Source organism: Electrophorus electricus, chromosome 12 (assembly GCF_041902795.1).
Source record: "Electrophorus electricus isolate QZ-2024a chromosome 12, ASM4190279v1, whole genome shotgun sequence".
In the NCBI taxonomy this organism is placed as follows: domain Eukaryota; kingdom Metazoa; phylum Chordata; class Actinopteri; order Gymnotiformes; family Gymnotidae; genus Electrophorus; species Electrophorus electricus.
In genome coordinates this window covers 8,066,273-8,087,419 of record NC_137508.1, presented here as the reverse complement: position 1 = coordinate 8,087,419, position 21,147 = coordinate 8,066,273, and the positions used below count along the sequence as shown (strand labels likewise).

At 40.8% G+C, this 21,147-nt stretch overlaps 1 protein-coding gene across 6 annotated transcripts in view; it reads left to right on the top strand.

Annotated features, from left to right (window-relative positions):
* The window catches only part of zgc:171482 (zinc finger protein), an 81,138-nt gene that overhangs the window by 46,451 nt on the left and 13,540 nt on the right, over nt 1-21,147 (top strand). For 2 of the 6 annotated variants that reach the window (XR_003411746.3, XM_027026072.3), the window contains one exon: nt 2,165-4,103. The exons of 2 other annotated variants lie outside the window; for them this stretch is intronic. Coding sequence is in view for 2 of the 4 variants with exons in the window: in XM_027026072.3 (XP_026881873.1) it covers nt 2,165-2,186 (22 nt within the window). In the remaining 2 variants the exon portion in view is untranslated. Of the gene's footprint in view, nt 1-2,164; nt 4,104-4,193; nt 4,390-21,147 lie in introns of those variants that run through there. 2 more of the 6 variants (XR_014126285.1, XM_081724119.1) reach the window with 2 other exon arrangements.

The window sequence follows — 21,147 nt, the reverse complement described above, 5'->3', positions numbered from 1 at the left end:
GAAATGCCGTGGCTAAGGGAATATCTACGATAATTAGAGCAGCGCACTTCTTCCCTTGGAAGCGCCTGCTCAGAGTTCTCCCTATAGCTCACCCTTGAGCACATCCCTATAAGCAGTCCGTTTAAGGCCACGTTTAAGACCGTTTAAGAGTAGGTGTCCTGTGGCGGTCGATCTTTCTGTAACAGCCTGAGTGCCACAAGACAAGGAGCAGGATGCACAGACTCCCTCGACGTGGACAGACATTAATTGACGTTACACAAGTGGTGAACATAACAGCACTCGCATAGAACATGCAGGGTGAACATGAATAACATCTAACATTGACACAACAACCAGGATCACGACGTGCATGACAAACAGAACCATAACCATAACAAAGACTGACAAAGAGGCACACACCAACAGGGGTTTAAATACATACAAACATAACTATAATCCATGTGCAGGTGTGTGCTAACAGCAAGGGCATGGTTACAAATTATCTCCCACTGCACATGGCGGGCTGTACCACGTGAACAGAGGGAAGGGGAGTGTTCCGTGACAGTGAAATCTTCACATCACAGGAGATGTACATTACAGGAGTTCAATATTAAACTGTAAAGCTTCAATTTCCAGTCAGTTATGCACACTTAAGAACGGAATTATTTCAAATAAAAATGTAACTTCAGAACAGATAACTACATGACTTAATATATATGACAGTGAAACTGCATTGTCATAAAGGGTTATATGATTGGAAACAAAACTAAGGCTAAATGTCTGCTTAAGACTTCAGACAATTCTCTCACTGAGACTCTTTGGCACTTCACAAAGTTACTCTCAATGCTGCACTTCCTTCTGTCTAGACTAGTGGATAAACTAACTCTATGATACTCATTTCCTAAAGCAGGGAGATAATTAAAAACATATAGGCAAATAAACAAAACAGCACCCAGAAGCCCAGGAGAAGAAAGGAAGGTCATGGTGCCTTCTAAAACTAGGTCTATTAAAATTGACATTTCTGTCAGCTTGATGGAAGATGGGGCCTCATTTATTACTCATCAAATCAAAACAGGGCGCATAGGGGACTGTCTGTCCTGACATTACATTCACTCCTCTCTGCTCCATGAAATGAGCCAAGCAAACCTCTACCACCCCACCAGCCATTAAAACACTCTTTTTTAACATCCCTTTTTAAAAATGTGGTTGTCAGCCAGCGGAGCGTGGGCTACTCAGATATGGACATGGTGCTTTGAATGGCACAGGGTGTCATACTGATGCAGGGAAATATTATTGAGGCAAACTAGCAGGAGGCCTGATTTATTGTTTAGCCAGCCTCGGTCTGTTGTTTACATTGGTAAGGTGTGAGCAGCCTCCCTAGAGGCTGAGAACAGCTCTAAGCACTCTACTCTTTTAATGTCGGAGGCCAGGGAGCAGTACGCACTGAAGATGAGTAAGCAGTCCTTCAGGCCCTTCCGCAGCCTGCCTTCATCCACTACCTCACGCTTCAGTTAAAGACACTTTAACAAGTAAAACTATTCAGTGCACAACTGTTTCTTTTTAACATTGAAGTCTAGTCTGATATTTAAAAGTAAAGGTAAAATGATAATGTATAGTGAGTTTGACAACATTAATTCGATTAATTTGAGTAGGTGAACTGCCATTTTACTCTGTTTCATAGCTTGCTACTGGAGATTTATATCATTGTTAAAATAAGTATAATAAGTCCAGCGAGACAGATTTTCATGGTGCATTATATGGATGTTAAACTTCCTCTTCAGCAGAGATGACCTCATATAACCAAGCACCTCCTTCACCCTTACATGAAAGTCAGTACACATTACAGGGGAGTGGTAGCTTAGTGGTTAAGGTAATTGAATAGTAATCAGAAGGGTCCCACCAGAGTCAGATTGCTGCTGTTGGGCCCCTGAGCAAGGCCCTTAATCCTCAAGTTGTGTTCACTCAGAATTGTAAGTTGCTTTGGATAAAAGTGTCAGGTAAATGTAAAAAAAAAATTTGTCACAATGGATTGCATCCAATTGTACAAAAGTAAAATTTAAATCCAATTTGACACTGCCTTTAGTGTATATTTTCAGTATGTTGCCTTAACATTCTTCCAGCAAATTTTAACTTCAAACAGATTTTAATTTTTAATGTAGATTTTTTTCTGATTCTGATTTTTCAGTTTGAAACAACATCAGCAATGAGAATTCTTGTTGGAGGCAATGGTGGCATACCTGCTGGAGCCCTGAAGAAAACAGGAAGATTACAAAGCTGAACAGGCACTGAAAGGGACCAGGGGTGGGAAGATGATTTCTTGTCACTGAGCTTATTATTATCTTGCAGGTTCCCTTTTTTGTGCTATTTCTATTGAAGATCAACATTTAGAACAAGTCATAAGCTTGAAATTCACACTGATCTCCTCTATGGCTAAAGTATGAATTTTAGGTAAATTGATGTCAGTTGGTGTTAAAATTGTTAGAACAATTACAATGACAGTGGCATAGCATACTATAACAACACCAGCCTGAAAAGACAGGGTCATGTTACCTGAGTAATTCTTTACATCTTCAAAGTCTTGTGTGCAGTTATATGTGATATCTCTACACCACTCTGCTCCGAAAGCCCTGATGGATCACTCAGAAATGAAAAGCTGGAAAAGGCACAAAGAAGAGATTTTGAGCCATTTTAGTGATTTTTTTGTCAGGTACATGCCATGTGGACTACATTGATGTGAAACTGATCTTGGCCCCAGTGGCCAAAGCCAGGATTTTCCACTGTTCCCACACTGGCCACAGTACTTTCTCCCTAAACAATACGTCTTCAATCACACCCTAATTCACTATGAAGAAAACTAGAAAGCTTTACTGCTGAAGGGAGTTACTTGGCTAATTGCTGACTGCAGATTACTATGGGACTCAGTACAGATTCATCAGTAGCTCTCTCCCAGTCTTTTCCTTTCCACTGGTGTTGAAAGGGAGCACTGTAACACAAAATGAACAGGTCATTCACATTTACTCAGTTTCTGATTTAATGATGATGGCATTAGACTTTACATGCTTATATCTATGCCGAAAGGACAGTCTGTACAAAAGAAAAAAAACAATTCAATGCCTTCGTTTTATGTTGCATATCAATTATTTTTAATGTGTTTTCAGTAGCTAGCATTTTATTTGAAATAATTCTAAAAATCTGATTTATAATTGGATGACTTAATTCAGTTATGCAATCAAAATTATTATCAATCATGCTGAGTCTGTTTTTAAATGATAAGGGTGAAAAACTGATCATTTAAAATACATTTTTGAATCTCTCAGTGTTATAGGATTACAGTAATCCTTTGCCGTCTAAATTGTGTCGCTATTTAAAACATAACTCTTTTAACCTTTGAACTATTGAGTCTGTTTAAACAGCCATCAAAGCAGAGAGCACACTTTCATGGACATGTTCAAGTCAGAGCCCTGCAGTGTGTCAGAAATAAGCAGCATGTGTAAAACCACATAGCATTCCCTTAGTACTTCTCACTGGGAGACACTAGATTTGATATCTTGCCATACAAACTAAATGTCAAGCCTGGACAATTGCTGGCTAAATCAGGATACAGGATTGTGAGAAATCCCATTTAAGGGGTATGAATTAGCCATGTGACTTTCTCCTGCCCAACAGTACTTTGGAACATTGCCTTGAAACAGAGGGCAAGACACTGACAACATAAGGATGCAAGACAAAACTGCACATTAACCTACTAAACTGGTTTTGACTCAATTTCAGATAATCTCTGTGCTCGGAGCATTTTGCTGTTCTTATTGTTGTAATGCTTATCATGTGAAATGCCTTTTTGAAAGAACACACACCAAACAAAATGTGTAATTGGTAATAGTTACAATGTGGTGTGAGTCAAAAAAAGGGTTTATTTACAGATAACAGAATATATGCTGTATGTATATAAAATGCATATCAAACAGGCACAATATGGTTGCACTGGGGGGCTTCTTAAGTAGAATATATGAAAATCAACGCTGTATCTGTTCTATTTTTTTCTGAAACTGAAAACAGTGACAATGTTAGGATTTGTGCACATTTGTAAATACACTTGATATCTATTTTCTCTTTGAAACAAGAAATGTGTCTCTGGGCTGTTGTTTCTTAATTGGTTCTGTAGTGACAAAGTTTCTCTTTTTTACTCTCTCAATCTGTTTCTTCATCTCTTGCAGTCATCAATATCAGCCATTGGATTCATGCAGAAAATCACCAGCACATCACTTATGCCCTCCTTGAGGGAACTTTGTGTCTGCGTGCTCATGTCCATATTGGTGTTTTTGTGTGTGTGTGTGTGTGTGTGTGTGTGTGTGTGTGTGTGTGTTTCAGACATTAAACGTAATGGTGAGCATTAAAGGGGCAGACCCGTGTGCGGAGAAGAGCGAGATTTAATAGGGGCAAATCCAGAATCAGTCGTTATAACAGTCCAGGGTCATTGAGCCAACACAGAGAGCACGGGGATACATGACAAACGAGACAAGGGCTAAGGTACACGAGTAACTAAACACAAACAGCAACGAGAACACACGGAAGCACACAGGATAAGCAGGCCATAACAGACCAGGAAACACAGAGGCTAGGATAACACGAAGGCACAGAGTACAAAGAAACAACCATCAAACTCATTCAATGAACACCAAACACACAGGGCTCAAGACAGGGTTTAAATACATGAACTTAACAAGCCTAGAAATGAGGGACAGGTGTGGAAAATTAAACGAGGTCCGAAAAAACAAAACTACGAAATGTAACTAAAACAGGGAAAAGACGGAAAACGGAAGATGGGAGGGACTGATTGTGACATTAAGGGACAAATATGCCCTGGCTTTATAGGACAATAAAAGAAAAAGACACTATACTGAAGGAGGACAAAGGACAAAGTGATTTTTACAAACGTTAGTATCCTTTCTTATAACTGGAAGTAAAAAAAACATCTAATTTTATTATTGACATTTATTTTATGTACTAATGTTAATATGGTCAGCCTTAGAGTTGAGCTACAAATATTCTTATTACATATAGGTAGTTACATATATCTAATATATTTTTAACATATGTATGACCATTCATCCTGACTTAAAATAAACACAAACATGCATGCATGTGTCATGAGATAACCCTATTAACATGTGTATATCTTCATCCTATGCACCATGCGTGGTATGAAAATCTTGTTTGTACCAAGTGTCAGATCCAATATAAAACACAGAGGTTGTCAAATCTGAAGCTAGTTGTTTCTGTCTGCTGTAGTTTCTCAGCAAGTTGTTTCCTTCTTAACGCATTAAAGAGGCATGAGCAGTTCTCATGAAAAATAGGAACTGAAAAACATTATCAAGTAATTTAATTAAGGGGAAAAAAATGTTTTGGCACCTGTTTTGGCACCAACCTTTTAAAAAAGAAACATCCACTCCCCTTTACATCCCTCACTTTATACAAACACTTTACACACACAAATATTCTGATATTGAGTGCTTGATGTAATTGTTTTTTGGTAGTTTTTAGTTATTTGCAGTCTATTGAATGTCGATATAGTTTGGGGATGTTTTTATCTTATTTCCAAAAGTTTCTATATTTAAATGAAAGTAAACGATACACAGATATTAGACTATCAGAGTTCCACAGGTTCTAATACTTCTGCTTTTAATTAATGCCTCCAATATGTGATGCAATGTCCTAAGTCAGGACTAAAAACAAACACTTTTTCATGTTTCCTTTAATCATAAAAAATACACCAACAGAAACCTTTTCTAAAGGCAAATTTCTTTAAAAGCAGAACACATTTTAAAGGCTTTCACAAGGGCAATGAGGTCAAATCAATTGTCATTCTTTCTGTTATGGAGAAAGGCCATGTTACTGTGCCAAAGACAAAGACAATCTTTGCACACATGTGACTTTGAAACCATTACTTCCTTGAGCTATTACAGTACCTGACATTTGAAAAATGTTTTGTAAAGGATGCTGGTATTGGTAAAAAGTGCTGGTAAAACATAATAATCCACAGATCCACAGATCTCCCACATAGGCTCAAACACATTACAACACTGCAGGCTCTCATACAGGCATCACACTCAGCTTTCCACCACAGATTCAACTTTTCTTGCATAAGCTGAACATACCAGAATTCATGTTGTGGCAAAAGAAGGACAGTGAAAAGAAAGCTACTCTTGGTTTTAGAGTAAGCTGGACCCCTGACCCCCAAAACAAAGACTGCCCCAATGCCCCTGTCATGTGTGCCCATTATTAGGTAAATATCAACCAGAAAAAGAGATGAAAGGCAGAATCATAAGCCTGCATGCATACACTACTGCATTATCTGGCAGCTCTGCCATATGAAAGAAAGGTCTTTGCTATCAGGATTGCATTTCTTGCTTTTCTGCACTATAGAACTCAGTGCATTTCTGCTATGAATGAGCATTATTGTGTGTGGATTAAGCATTGCAGTCCTGTTGAAGTGAAAGGATATGCAATAACACTTAGCTCTTAGCAAAGTGATGGCAAGCAGCAGAAGGTGCCAAGATGACCCAGTTGCTAGCTAGGGCTGTATGTCTGCTTAAGACTGGAGAAGGCTGAAGACAGATACTGGTGCAATGATCAGGCACATCAATTATACCACAAACTATTCTCCAACTAGGACACAATATTCCACATCTGTCAGAGAAAGTTAGATTGCATATTAGTTATTTTGTTCCCAGTGCAGTGGGGACTTATCACTTCAGAACAAAATGTAATAATGCCTAAGTTCAAGAGCCAGCTATCAAACGTGGTGCAATGGCCTCACCATCTTCATTTGGAGAGGTCATATATATGGAGCTTATACAGAATCAGTAAATAATTTCTCATTTTCCTGTGCACTGTAGAAATCCAGTGCAAAACACAAATTCCCTTTTCTCACTGTGCGGAAAGTTTATATAATTTCTTAATATCATTTATATAAATTTATTCTTATGTTTCTTAAATTTCTTATATAATTTAAATAATTTCTTAACTATATATATATATATATATATATTACATTCAGTCAAATATATTCAGTCAAAAATTGTTGGAACAGTGTCTAAACTTCTGATTTTTTTCTGTCTCTTCTGTTTACTTTTAATTCTGCTAATCGTTTAACAGCCTTGTTTAATTTGTGTAGTGATTAGCTTGGTAGTTCTGCAATCCTTTTAGAGTTGTGGCATCTCTCAAGATTTGATACCCTCAAAACATGCACACTATGTGCACACCTACATTTACATCAGTAGCAGACCCCTTCCAGTCCAAGGTTTCATGCATTTGTCCCCATAGTGGACAAGTTTTTGCATCATGTTCTGTGGCTTCCATATATATGTGTGGTAATCACTGCCACACCACTGACAGCAGAACACTGAGGCAGCTCTGAAATTTTGGGTATAGGACTTCCTGCAGGCTATTGTCATTTCTTTCCAGATACCAGTTCCCCAAAAAGGAGGTCCATGACCCATCATCTGCGTCTTCTTCAAGCTGATGGTGAAACCAAACCCCTTGCAGTCTTCCGAGTTTCATAGAGTGGGCCTCAAACCAACGGGCAATGTTGCAGTGTTATATATAGTATCCTGCAGATGTTGCAATCTTTTGCTGATGTCAGTATCTTGTGGGCCAGGCAGGGCTTCCTTCAAGGCTTGCATGAAGTTGGATATCTTTGTGGGGTCTCAAGTCTTGCTGACACTTCGGCATGGTTTCCCTTCCTTGCTAGATTGGTGCAGTCATCTTGGCTGGCACTTCACCCAGCTGCATATAAGGGAGTGGTTGGTGTCACCATCTTCACTCTGGTAGTTGCATATTGTCTTGACATTATATAAGCTAATGCACCTTGTGATGAGTTTGAGTTGGCACCAGTGCTTGGATCTTGGATGTCTCCATGACACTTTGTGCTGGGCCTTGGAAGAAGGTTTTATTGGTGCAGAGGTTGTGCTGACAGCAGAACTCAAGGACACAGTCAGTTTTCATTCATTTTCCTGATTCTGAACTGCCCCATGCAGGAGGACCAGCATTGCTGGTCGCTGCCAATCCTAGCCTCACGGATGGCTGTGCTGAGTTCTTCATAGAACTTGTCCTTGGCTTCTTGGGTAGAGGTTAAAGTAGGTACATTTGCACTGAAGATGTTAACCAGAACCACTGGATTTGAGTCTTTTGGTTCCCTCAGTTGGTGGTATAATGGAGCTACCCGTACTCCCTGGTCATATCTGGTGACTTTCTGTGCCAGAGGAAAGAGAAGTCCCTCTCTAAAAGGCACGTTTCCTGAAGGGTGATGATATCCATCTAGTTCATTGTTAATGGCTGAAGCCTTGCATCACAGATGTTCTGCAGGTCTTCTGTAAGGCTAGGTTTCATGGTCCTTATGTTGCAGGGCCAGTTTTAATGACTTGATTCTTACAATGTTTGTTTTTGCCCTGTTATAAGGATTTTTGAACCATCTGTTGGGGAATTCCCTAAGATGCACACACACAATACAGCAAATGGATAGTGGCAAGACAGCACCTAACTGGCTGGGGACTTGCCACCTTGAGGCAGGTATTAGCTGCCCATTTAAATCTGAGAATATCTCCCACAATTGGAAGCAGACCCTGGCACCTCACTCTATGCCAAATGAGTTTAAAGGCTCATTGCTGGTGTGTCTCCTCCAGGGCATAAGCCTGGGCAAGAGGGTATGGAGAACCAGCGATTGCCCATGTAGCAGGTTCATCTCTCCCTATCATTGGTGTTGTCCAAGGGACATGCAAAGGCAAGTACAGCTTTGCATCAGTGACATCGCAGGAGTTGCTAGAATTAAGTTGTAAACAACAACAAACTGCCTTGGGAACCCTAGTTCCTGATCCTTTGGTGAGATTTGCTCCCCTAGCCTTGGATATAGCCTAAATGGACTACCAGACAAGGCTAATGAACTAAATATACCCAAGACTTTTGTAGGGCAGGGTCATCTACCACCTTTACAAGTGCAACTGCTTGCACAATTGCACCTGTGCGCTGCCTCCTTATGTCAGTAGGTATCCTTATTATCTAGACTTGGTTAGTGTAACAAGGAGCAATTACGAAGTAATCCCCCTCCACACACACACACACACACACACACACACACGAGTCACATGGTACGGCCTGCCGCATGCAGGGGGGTTCACATGTGTATGTAGCCACGCCCTCCGTGATGGCACACACCTGCACGGGGTTCAGTGTTCTGTCTATTTAAACCCCCATCTGTGTGTGCCTCTTCGTTGGTCATTGTTGATGTCGTTTGCTTATGTCGCTGTTAGTGTAGGTGTTAGTGTTGATGTAAACTGTTTATGCATGTTCGTGTTGATGTTCTGTTTAAGTGTGTTCGTGCTTAATGTTGTTACTATGTGTGAGTGCCACCATTGTCTTTTATGTTATTCGTTAATACATTTTTATCATGTCAAGGGAGTCTGTGCGTCCTGCCCCACGCGCCCATTTGTACAGTGATACAAATGAGGGGCAGAGAAAATTAAACTAAGAAAGAACCAAAACACAGAAGCAAAGTAAATACATTAGACATGGAACCATGGAGACAGAGACTCTAGGAGGGGCTAATCATGACAGTTAGGGGCATGCACCTGTATGTGCCCTGTATGATAGAATTGTGCAGTATAGTAGTTTTTTTATCCTTTTGTTATGGGCTAGTTAGAATGTGCATCGCTGATACTTAAGCATAGGTCAATACACTTTGTTTTTATGCCATACATAATCTGGTGGATCAGGTGGGTGTTGGTAACTGTTAGGTTATTGCTGTAGTTCAATATTTTATTTTATTTTTTCTGATAGCCTGCAACGGAAGCTTTCTTTAAACACTTTATTATTGTTAATTCTCTAAGAAATAAAAAAAAAAAACTGAGAAGAAGAAAATAAAGAAAAAGGTTTTCAATATCGTGGGTTTCTAATAAATGTGACAGACTGCGATACTGTTATAAAGCATTAGACACTTGGTACTGTATCATTTAGTTCCAGTACAGATAACTGCGAGCAGTGTTTAACCATCCCCACCAAGAGAGGCTCTGCAGACAAGCGCTGTTACGCTTGAAGCAGGGATTGAGATCTGCAGCAGAATACACCATGGAGTTTTGGACTCTGGCCACGGGGACGCGGTGGAACGAACCCACGCAGATTGGCGCGTTTGTAAATGGCTTAAGGGCAGAACTGCAGGTGGAACTAGCCTGCAAGCAGGAGGCTAGCACGTTGAACGAGGTGGTTCACCTTGCCATAACGTTCAACCGCCTCCTACAGGAGAAACGTCGGTGTGTACACCAGAATTCACCACAACAAGACATAACCGGACCTGCCAGGCAGACCGACAGCCCTGAGGAGTTGGATGCAGCAGGAGTACAGCCCAAGAGGGGAGACCAACGGAGAGGCAACAATGCGATGAGTTGTTCCCAGTCTCGCTCTATGTTTAAAGTGCCGGTGGAGGTGTCATACAAGTGTTGGTTGCTTTCTGCCTCTGCCCTAGTTGACTCGCGGGCTGCAGGGAATGTCATGGACTGGGGTTTCGCAAAGAGGCTAGGGATCAAAGCCATCGCCCTACCCTCTTCGCTAAGCATGCAAGCCCTGGACAGGGGCCCGGTAGGCCCTGGATACATCACTCTTGTCACTCCCTGTGTCCTCCTCATCACCCAAGGTGGATACTCAGAGTGCATCGCCTTCTTTCTCCTTTCCTCCCTCTCTCACTCTATTACACTAGGACTGCCATGGATGAGGACTCACAGCCCACAGATGATGTGGGCTAAGAACCGAATCCTGGAGTGAATGCCCTCATGCAGCCGGCGGTGCCACTAACAGTGACCTCAATAGAGAGCCCCAGAGCTGATAAGCAGATCCCTATTCCCCAGGAGTATGAGAACTTGGCACAGGTCATTAGCCTCATGAAGGCCACGCAGGTCCCACCCCATCAGGGCTGGGACTGCACTATAACCCTCAAAGAGGGGATGGTACACCCCAGGTGTAGAACCTATCCCCTCTCCCAAGAGAAAGAATGGGCAATGGACCAATACATCAAGGAGGCACTGGAACAAGGGTACAGCCACCCCTCTACCTCTCCAGCCCCAGCCAGAGTCTTCTTTGTAAAGAAGAAGGATGGGGGCCTAAGACCTTGCGTGGACTACCAGGGGTTCAACAAACTGCTGTTGCAGTACCCGTATCCCCTCCCCCTGGTTCCAGCAGCACTGGAACAGCTGAGAGGAGCCAAGTTTTTCACAAAACTAGACCTGCATAGTGCCTATAATTTAATCCAGGTCAAGGAGGGGGACAAGTGGAAGATGGCCTTCAGCACGTCCACTGGCCATTATGAATATCTGGTCTTACCATATGGTCTGGCCATGGCTCCATCTATATTCCAGGCCTACATTAATGAGGTTCTCAGGGAGTTATTGGGAAGATCCATCGTCGCTTACATTGACGACTTTGATCTACTCCTCCTGGAACCAACATGTGCAAGACGTGCGGGCCGTACTCTGAACTCTGTTACAGAACCAGTTATACTGCAAAATAGAGAAATGTGAGTTCCACTGCAAGAAGGTGGACTTTCTGGGGTATGCCATCCAAGAAGGGAGTGTGCAACCAGGCAAGGTGGAGGCAGTGATGGCTTGGCCTAGACCACTCACACGTAAGGCACTACAGCATTTTCTTGGCTTCGCCAACTTCTACTGGAGGTTCATCTGATCCTTCAGCTAACTAGCGAGGCCCCTTAGAGTCCAGCTCTGGGGACCAGCCTGAAGGATCAAATGGACCCCCAAGGTAGAGAAAGCTTTCGAAGAGCTCAAGACCACTTTCTCAACCTTGCCAGTGTTACAACAGCCTGACCCAGAGAGACCTTTTGTGGTGGAGGTGGATGCCTCTGATATAGGAGTGGGCACTGTGCTATCTCAGCATACAAGAGAGAGAGGTGGTCTATGGCATATCGCATACTTCTCCCAAAAACAGAGTCCAGCAGAGCGGAACTATGGCATTGGGGATCGGGAGCTGCTGTCCATGAAGCTCGCCTTCGTGGAGTGGAGGCATTGGCTAGAGGGAGCACAGCACCCCTTTACCATGTATATGGACCACAAGAACCTGGAATACCTCCAGACCACCAAGAGACTGAATGCGAGACAGGCTAGGTGGTCAATCTTTTTCTCCAGGTTCCAGTTCCAGGTCACCCATAGGCCTGGGGAGCAGTGCGGAGACCCTGTTGACGAGCTCGGAGCCTGTTCGCGCTCCCTCCTGCTTTTTGGCATCTCTGGACTGGGAGGTGGACCGACGAATAAAGGCAGCCAACCCACATCCACAGTGCCCACTCTACTGGCCGCATTCCAGGACCCTGGCGGGGTCGTGGGGGGGGGGGAGGTTCTGTCATGGCAGGCTCCTACAGTCTCCTACAGGGAGGGACACACCCACTCCAGACAAGGACCGTACCACTAATTTGCGCCATTCACAATCACCTGCCTTTTGACAGGAGACACCTGCTCCTCATTACCACCTGTCACTATATATTCCTGCAGGTTTGGAGAAACAGCGTTGCACTTTAGTGATCGAGACCTCAAGTGCCCATCAGTGCAACACTGCTACCATGAAGAAGCTTCGACTTAGAGTTGTTTTGTGTTATTCAAATCCTAATAGATAATAAAGAACAAGTCTGTTCTACCTCGCCTCTCGCTCCCTATGTGTTGCCTACATCACAGTAACTAGGCTGCTGTAAAGCAATATAACATTGATATGACTTAATTTCCACTATTGCAACTCCACTAATCATTGTGCTGTTTTTACATAATACAGTGCAGCCACAATAAACTCCACACTTTTTCCCCCACAGTGTATGATGCCTTCATGGATGTAGGTCAACAGAAAGTAAATTAAATTTGACAAATCTCCTCCATTTCCTCACAGAACGCAGGCCTGTAGTGTATGCTACAATGCTCCATGTAACAAAATCTATTGCTTTGGTTCCATACTTCAGAACATTGGACTATAATGAATCCAATGTGAATCCCATCCCAAAATACAGCTGGCTGGAATAGTATCATGATTAGGAGTCTCAACATTATGAGGCAAAAATTTAGAAAGTGAATTTCAAAGTCAAGCTTATTGTTTTATTTGTTATCTTGATTTATAGTAGGTTGTAACTATAGGAGCGAACAAAGTTCCTAATTTCAGTGTAGACATTTGAATGTAGACATTCAAATTAACATAAATTTTAATTATTACTTAATTAATTGTTACTTATGGTCCTATGAAAAGTTTGTGATCTCTGTAAACTCGGTATAGATGCAGGGCCTATATTAATCGAAGCTGATATTCATCTTTTAAACCATGTGGTCACAGCCTCTTGCAAGAACATTTTCTTATTCTTTTCACTTTATATTTTACATCATATGGCAGACGACTTTGGAAAGCGATTTATATGGTCCTCTGAAAAGTTTGATATCTCTGTTAACACGGTATAGATGCAGGGCTCATATTCATCGAAGCTGGCATTCATCATTTTAACTGTGTAGTCACTGCGCCTCATGCAACATTTTATAATTTTTTTCACTTTATATTTTACATCATATGGCAGACGGTTATTCAAAGCAACTTATATGTGTGACCATATGATAGTGTACTTGCTGAGGATCAAAATTAGGATACAAAGAGAGATACAGGACCAGATTCTTATCTTAAATATCTGATACTTAGCATAAATTCTTCCTAATTTCATCAGTCATTTTGATTAAATGTGCCATAACAGTTTCAGCAAAAACTCATAACTTCACCTAACTGTTGTAAATGACCTTCGTAAACAGAGCTGTTTGTACAAAAAAACTCCTGTTCATAAGAATGGTGCATTATCATATTTGATGCCCCAAAAAAGTCATTTGAGCTTGGATGGTGTTATTCATAAAATTGCCATTATAATGTGCGGTGGCCCGAGTGCCGCAGGGCGAGGGGCAGGACGCACAGACTCCACTGACTGGGACGTACATTTATTAACATTTAACATGAAACACTAACGGCACTCGCAACATTCATACACAAGGAACATGAAACGGTTAACGTTAGACAGATACAAGAAACAAGAGAGCGTTTTACATTAACATGAAACATCCACACATTACGCCTACAATAACCAACACCCTGCACACATTGACACAGGTCTATATACATTTAGACGAACAAGGTGCAGGTGTGTGCAGGTGTGGTTACAAACAAAACCACCCTCCCACTACACGTGGCGAGCCAAGCCACGTGACTCGGAGAAGGCGAGCGTTCCGTGACAGCCATCTACAGGTAAAAAAGACAACGTTCCTGTTTTGATCAATAGCACTCTGAAATGAATTGTTAAAAGATGTTAATGGATTTTAATCAAAGGTTAATTTGGCACTGTATATAATGTCAAGGGGCAACATCATAGAGTGTCAGGCTTTAGCTGATCAGATGAATAGCTTAAAAGAAAAATAATGTGTAGGATATTGTTTCATAGATTTAATTATTCAGTTGTGTGAAATTTGATAATTGCTTAATTGAAAGTGAACTTAAAGGACACCATTAAATTCCTTTAAGATGTCATGTTATTTGTGAGATAAATGTGAGATACATGTGAGAAAATATGTAGTCCACTGTATTCACAATATATATAAAACAAGGAAAATTACTCTCATTGGGAATGGATAAGTGCTCACCTTTTGCACTTATAAATTAAATAGGTCTTTGATGTTCTTTGAGCCAGGCATCTTGTCACTCCATATAATCTCTGTCTGAAGACAGTAGAGAGCCAGTTATGATTTGTTGGTGTTCCCCCTGAGTAAACAACAACAAAAGACGTTGCTGTACCGTTATTTCATAGCTACAAAAATGTCTATCTCTGCTTCGCTGGTACAATATTTAACCGATAAGTCATAAAAGCACTTTTTATATGAAAAAGTATTGCATAAGCCTGCCTTCTTTTTGATCATGCACATCTTTGATCTCCACAGGTTGCAAAGAAATACTTTAAAATTATGTCTCTTATTACATAAGCTCATCAACTCAATTTTGGTTTCTACAGGTCTTGAAATACTGAGATATCAATGTCAAACAGCTTTATGGTGTTTGTTCAAAACTGTGGGTAAAAATATCTGACCTCTTAAGTTCCATTCAGTAAAGAAGTTATCCTGAGTTTTCCTCAAAGGCACATTTAAAATACAGCAGCCACTTTTTGATGTTTGCTATTTCAAAGAGAGAGAAAGAAAATCAATTACATCCCAATCTTTTGAACATGACTAGTTTATCTATCCATGTATCTTCAGAGCTATCACTAAAACATGGTAAATAGTAAATTTCAGTTTTAAAACATGTTAAAACAATCCTGATTAGAATATTTGCTTTCATAGGACAACAATTAAATTGGGCTTGATATCAATGCCCATGACTTCAAATGAAATACATTTTCTAAACCGTAGTAATAATAGCATGTTCTGTGACGTGAAAACACTGCAGGGATCACTATTCCTTTTAATAATGGAACATAGAAATAAAATCAATATAGGACCTGATAGCTATAGGCTTGGGTGCAAAATAGTTTTAGGCTACCTTGAGTAAGGTTAAGCTCACTGAGACTCTAGCATCAGAGCACTGTTACACATAGTTGTTGTAGGAAGTACTGGCACATCAGATGTTGGATTATTGGCATGCTTCACAAACAGAAGTGCTTCAAAACATTGGATCAAGGAAATGCATGAGATGTGTGCAGTGGGGTTACTCACATTCAGTACATAAAACTGGATAATATTCTTTAGAGGAACAGATCGTATTGGCTAATGGGTCATTTGCCTACAGTACATCTAAAATATATATCTAAATAATAGTAAAGACTGATTTTGAACCTTGCATAAACATGTACATTCTATGTGCATAATGTGAATAATGAAGTGCATTTAAGTATTTGCATTTCATTAAAGCATAGGTGCTGTTGTTTTTGAAATATCACATTTCCCTTTTGAATCATGCTTAGTCTTGCTTGTCAAATTATATTTTCATCACATCAATGTCCCTCAAAATAAGAACAATTTCCCCAAAAATAAGAACATAAGAACATTTTCTTGTGTCTACCATTATTTGGGCACTGACTCCAAACTCACTTTGCATGTTTAAATACAGTTTAAAGTGCATCAGCTAGCACTAAGCAAACATTCTGCAAATGCAATCACGATTACGTGTAATCTTTTTTCCACCCTGACATTGCACAAAGTATTTGAAAGTTATAACCATAGTAAAAAACACAAGAATACATTGTCATACAAAGCAAACACCCTTAACTCAGTATCCACACAATTATTTGCCATGTTATATCATACATTAGGCTCTTTAACGCACAGGTGAGGTTCATTGGCATTCACTTGTAATGTGGTGAAAAACAAATTTTTTTTCTTTAAAAGGAAGAAGCATAGCAAAGATATACACTATGAGGAGAATGAGTGGAGAAAACTGTGAAGCGACAGGAAATGTCAAATGTATGAGAAATTCTGGCGCTCGCTTGGATGCTAGCAACGCAGGCACTGATGGTGGTCCAATGCCGAGAGCAGCTCATTCAATTTCTCCACTAATGATATTGGTCAGCGCCAACACTATGTTCTATGGCAACCCTGACTGAGTAAATATTAATGTCAGACTAATGGTGTTCAAATGTGATCTTTCTTCCACATGTGGTCCGAGAAAAGGAGCTTGTGGAGTATAAAGTATCAGTAGATGCAGGTTTTTGTTTGTCTTTGGGGGTTTTAGTAATGCTTGGGTGGGGGCAGGGTGCATTTTCTGGAAGTGCCATTGAACATGTTGGTTTCCAAACATGGAAAAAGCCAAACATTTTCTTTCAATGATTTACTACATTTCCAGCTGACTAAATGAATATCATAGTGTTCTTGTTGCTGTAGTCCACTGCGTATCAAGTTAGATTATAAGTAACAATTTTGTAAATACTATTAATATACTAATACTGATAATACAATGTTATAAATACTATTGTCCCGTCAAGCCATCTCTCCAGATTATTAAGACAGGAGCTGGCAGTGGGGGACATTACTATTAGAACTATGCAAGTCTGGTCTAAATGAAAACTATTCAGCTACCGCTCCTGCCTTCTGCACCAACCGCCTACTCTGCACCCCCAGCCACCCCAGGAAAGAATTTTCTAAACTCCTAAATACTTAATATTGCTCTATTACACACATGACATGCTTGACTTTCTGCAGAGCACAGATAGTTTTGTCATAGTCCATGGTTTACCTGGAGCAGTATTATGTACTCTTACCCTCCCTATCCCTACCCAAGCCTCCCCTCAGAGTGAGAGGGAGCACTGACTACAGGGAAAACTGGGGCAGGTACTTTCATTAAGCCAAACTCAGTCTGGTTCCAACTCCCTTTTGGGAAAACTAGAGAATATGAGCTATATTTACCACACAGCCTCTGCATATATCAGCTTATGACATTCTGGGCTTTGCCACATGCTATTTAATGCTAGAATCTCTGTTCTGCCTTTTTATTCTTTCCATTACTATACCCTCAGAACACTTGTAGGAACTGCGTTAAGTTGATGTTTGTTGCTTTTTCAATCTGAATTCACAACCAAAGATAGTAGTACAAAATCCCAATGAGTAATTGTCAAAACAGGCCACAAGATCAGCTTTAAATAAATGAACATGATATAACTGTTATTTCTGTACCAGCCTCAGCAATTGCTGACTGGGGATTTAAATTCTAGTAAAAGCAGAATACTAAAATTACACAGCAGCAAATTACAGCATCCTGCTGTTTTCAATTTGTGTGTAAGTAAGTCAACACATATATTGCAATTAATTGACTACTGTAACATTGGGAGGTGAGGCAGGATGCAGAGACAAGCCGTGTTCACACAAACACAGACATTTATTTTTACACATAAACAAATGTAAAACACAAACAGCAACACCACTTTAAAACAAGACAAAAAGGTATTATGCAAGTAAAGGGGCTTTGACAATACGATGAGGCAGATAACAGCAAACACAGACAAAGACTGACTAATACACAAGGACTTAAATATACATGTTTTCGATGACTAACAGAGGACAGGTGTAACAGGTAACCGACTAATCAGGAAGGGGCATGGCCATGTAGACGCACACACACACACACACACACACAAAATGTCAGATGAAGATGGGGAGGGGTCTAGAAGGTGTGGGCTGTGCTGCGACAGAAGCCCCCACTGCATCCGCCTTTCCCAGTTTCAGCTGAAGTGCAGGCACAGAGCTTTAGGGTCTTGTACTCCAGTTAAGGGAGCATCCCTTAATGACTTCAGTGCCAGTGATGAAGCCTCTTCAAAGGAAACACAGGGACGCTTGCGGGCTCTAGAGTGACATGCTCTTGGTGAAGTCTTAGGTGCCAGTGGCTCATCCTTATCAGAGTCCCCTGACCCCATTTCCTTCTCTGCAGTGGGATCCTCATGGAGGGCCTCCTCCACCATTGAAAGGTCCACAGAGTGGTCAGACCCCGCATCTGACCTGAGACTACGGTCATCATAGTCCACATTGTGCTATAATGCTCATAACCATCCTGAAAGTCCATGGAGGGCAGGTAAGACCCTGCAGATTCATCCTCCCAGTAGTCCAGGGAAGGTAGATAGGATAGTCCAACCCTCGCCCACAAGGCCCCCCAAATATTCCCAGGAGAGCTCTCCCTCACTGCACTGGCAAGGAGATTGCTCACCAGGATGAAGGGTTCCTCCACTTGGGTTGAGTTAGGGTGGTTAAGCCACTTCTTTTCCTTCTACCTTTTTGCCTTGGATTGCAGCATCTCTCAGCCGTTGGTGTTTCTGTAATGCTGGGAGGTGAGGCAGGATGCAGTGTTGAGCTGTGTTCACACAAACAAACACTTAAGTTTTACACATAATAAACAAACATAAAACATGAACAGCAAGACCACTCTAAAACAAGATAAAAGGTATTATGCGAGTAAAAGGGCTTCGACAATATGATAAGGCAGTTAACAGTGGCATACACTAGGTCAAACATCAACAAAGAATGATTACACAAGGACTTAAATATACATGTTAATGATGACTTACAAAGTACAGGTGTAACAGGTACCGACAAACAAGGAAGGGGTGTGGCAATATAGACACACATACACACACACAAACCTACGATGTCAGACGAATATGGGGAGGAGTCTAGGAGGAGGGGGCCGTGCCATGACAACTACAACTTTCATTTGCTTGAGGTTGGAACAATACATCTTTAGGCTGTTGTTCACATAGTCATTTGTATGAACACATACTGTCACTAAATTGTTAACACATCCATAATAATCTCTTCTTTATAATGTCACTGCTGTCAGTCAGTATACTCAAATCTCAGATATTGCCCTGGGGCAATTATAAGCCATGCTAATAAGAGACACAATGGCATTTCAGAACAAATGCGCCTAACCATATATTTACAGTCTGGACCTCATCAGAACACTATAGATGAGTTCTTAAATATCCTGCTACTCACTGACACTGTGTTGAGATCACATGTTTCTAGTAGCTTCATTAAGTTGTGAAATGCATCTAAATATTTATTTTTGGTTATTAATTAGTTCAAATGATACCGAAAATCTGTCAGTCTGAAGTGTGAAATGCAGGTATTAATCTTTCAGTGAGTAAACTATTACTTAGCATTTAATAGTGGAACATCCCTCTTATATAATTCAATAAAGTTATATGAAATCTGGCAAAGTGAATGTCATGTCTAGGACTATATTTTATGGCACTACAGATTATTTTGAATATTGTATTGTCTTATTTATAGTCCTCTCTGTGTGTCAGAGCTGGGAGAAAGCCAGAAGTGTTGTGGCATGGCTAAAGCTGAGAGAAGAAGCCAGCTGCTTAGCAGCAGAGCACAAACAAGAAACAGCTCTGCAGAAATTCATGGATACTCTTCTGTCCATTTTCTGCTAAATAATGCTTGAGTAATCTGCTTCTCTCCCCCACCAACACTGCCCTTCGTCAAACAACCTTGCAAGATTTATGTGTACAAGCAGAAATCTATCTGCATTTTCACTTCATTTTTTACATTTTCCTCTTTTTTATCACACCCATAAACTCCATCCTGAAGCTGTTCGATTGCATATTTAATTTTTTCCCAGTGCTGACAAAGGCCCTCTTAGCCAGTGAAAGAGACAAGCAGATTTTATTGACTGAAGCAACCTAAGAGTCTTACTACAGCTATTATAGAGCCCAAGGAAGACAGCGTCCCAGTCGATAGGCCTATCTAGTGGTGGCTTATTTTAACAGCTCTGGCCCACTATCTGAGGGGAGTCAGCATGGGGAAGTGCAGTGTGTGTGAAGGTCAAGGAGTCAGAGAATTGCCATGAAAGTCCAAAGGGCCACATGATGCGCAGAAATCAATAGCAGCAATAAATAGGCATTGACACTGCTACAGAGTAACAAGAGTCACAAGGGACCAGCAACAGCTGTAGGCATAAAAGGACATGCTTTCCCTGCCCAGAAAGACATATAATGAAAAATGCAGAAAAAGTTGGCTATGTTTGCACTGCCAAGAGTGGAGTTTTTAATACCTAATGTAAAGTATAAGGAGAGAAATTAATAGCTGTATGAGGTGCTTAATTAGTATATGAAATATGAACATATTAATCTAAACACACTATTAGATTATGTGTGGTTACCAGTGCATGTTCTATGGGGTGAGTGATACATTAGACACAAGCACAAAATAAAGTTGAAAATATGAGTCCATTCTCACAAACGCCCACACCAACACTACAGCCAGTCCCTCTGAAGGGGGAAGCATGTCCATGTGCTCACAATAATAAGAAGAGAAGTGTTAAAAGCCTTGGATGTCCTGCAACAGTGTCTTAACAAACTGTATAACTGAGCTTAGCAACTGTTTAGTGAGGGCATGCACAGATAATAGCCTCACTTCTGAGAAAGCTAGAAACTCTCCCCCAAGTGTTCTTCTGATGAGCAATATAAAGCTTATTCATTATGATTATAGTAAGAAAGATATGTAGCCCTTATGCCTACTGACCTCTTCAGCACTGAAAAGTGAGTAACATACTGTGGGTCTGTTTAAATTGAGATGCTGGTGTATGCTCATTTTCATATCCTCCAGCAGAAGGAATAATACTAATGCCAAA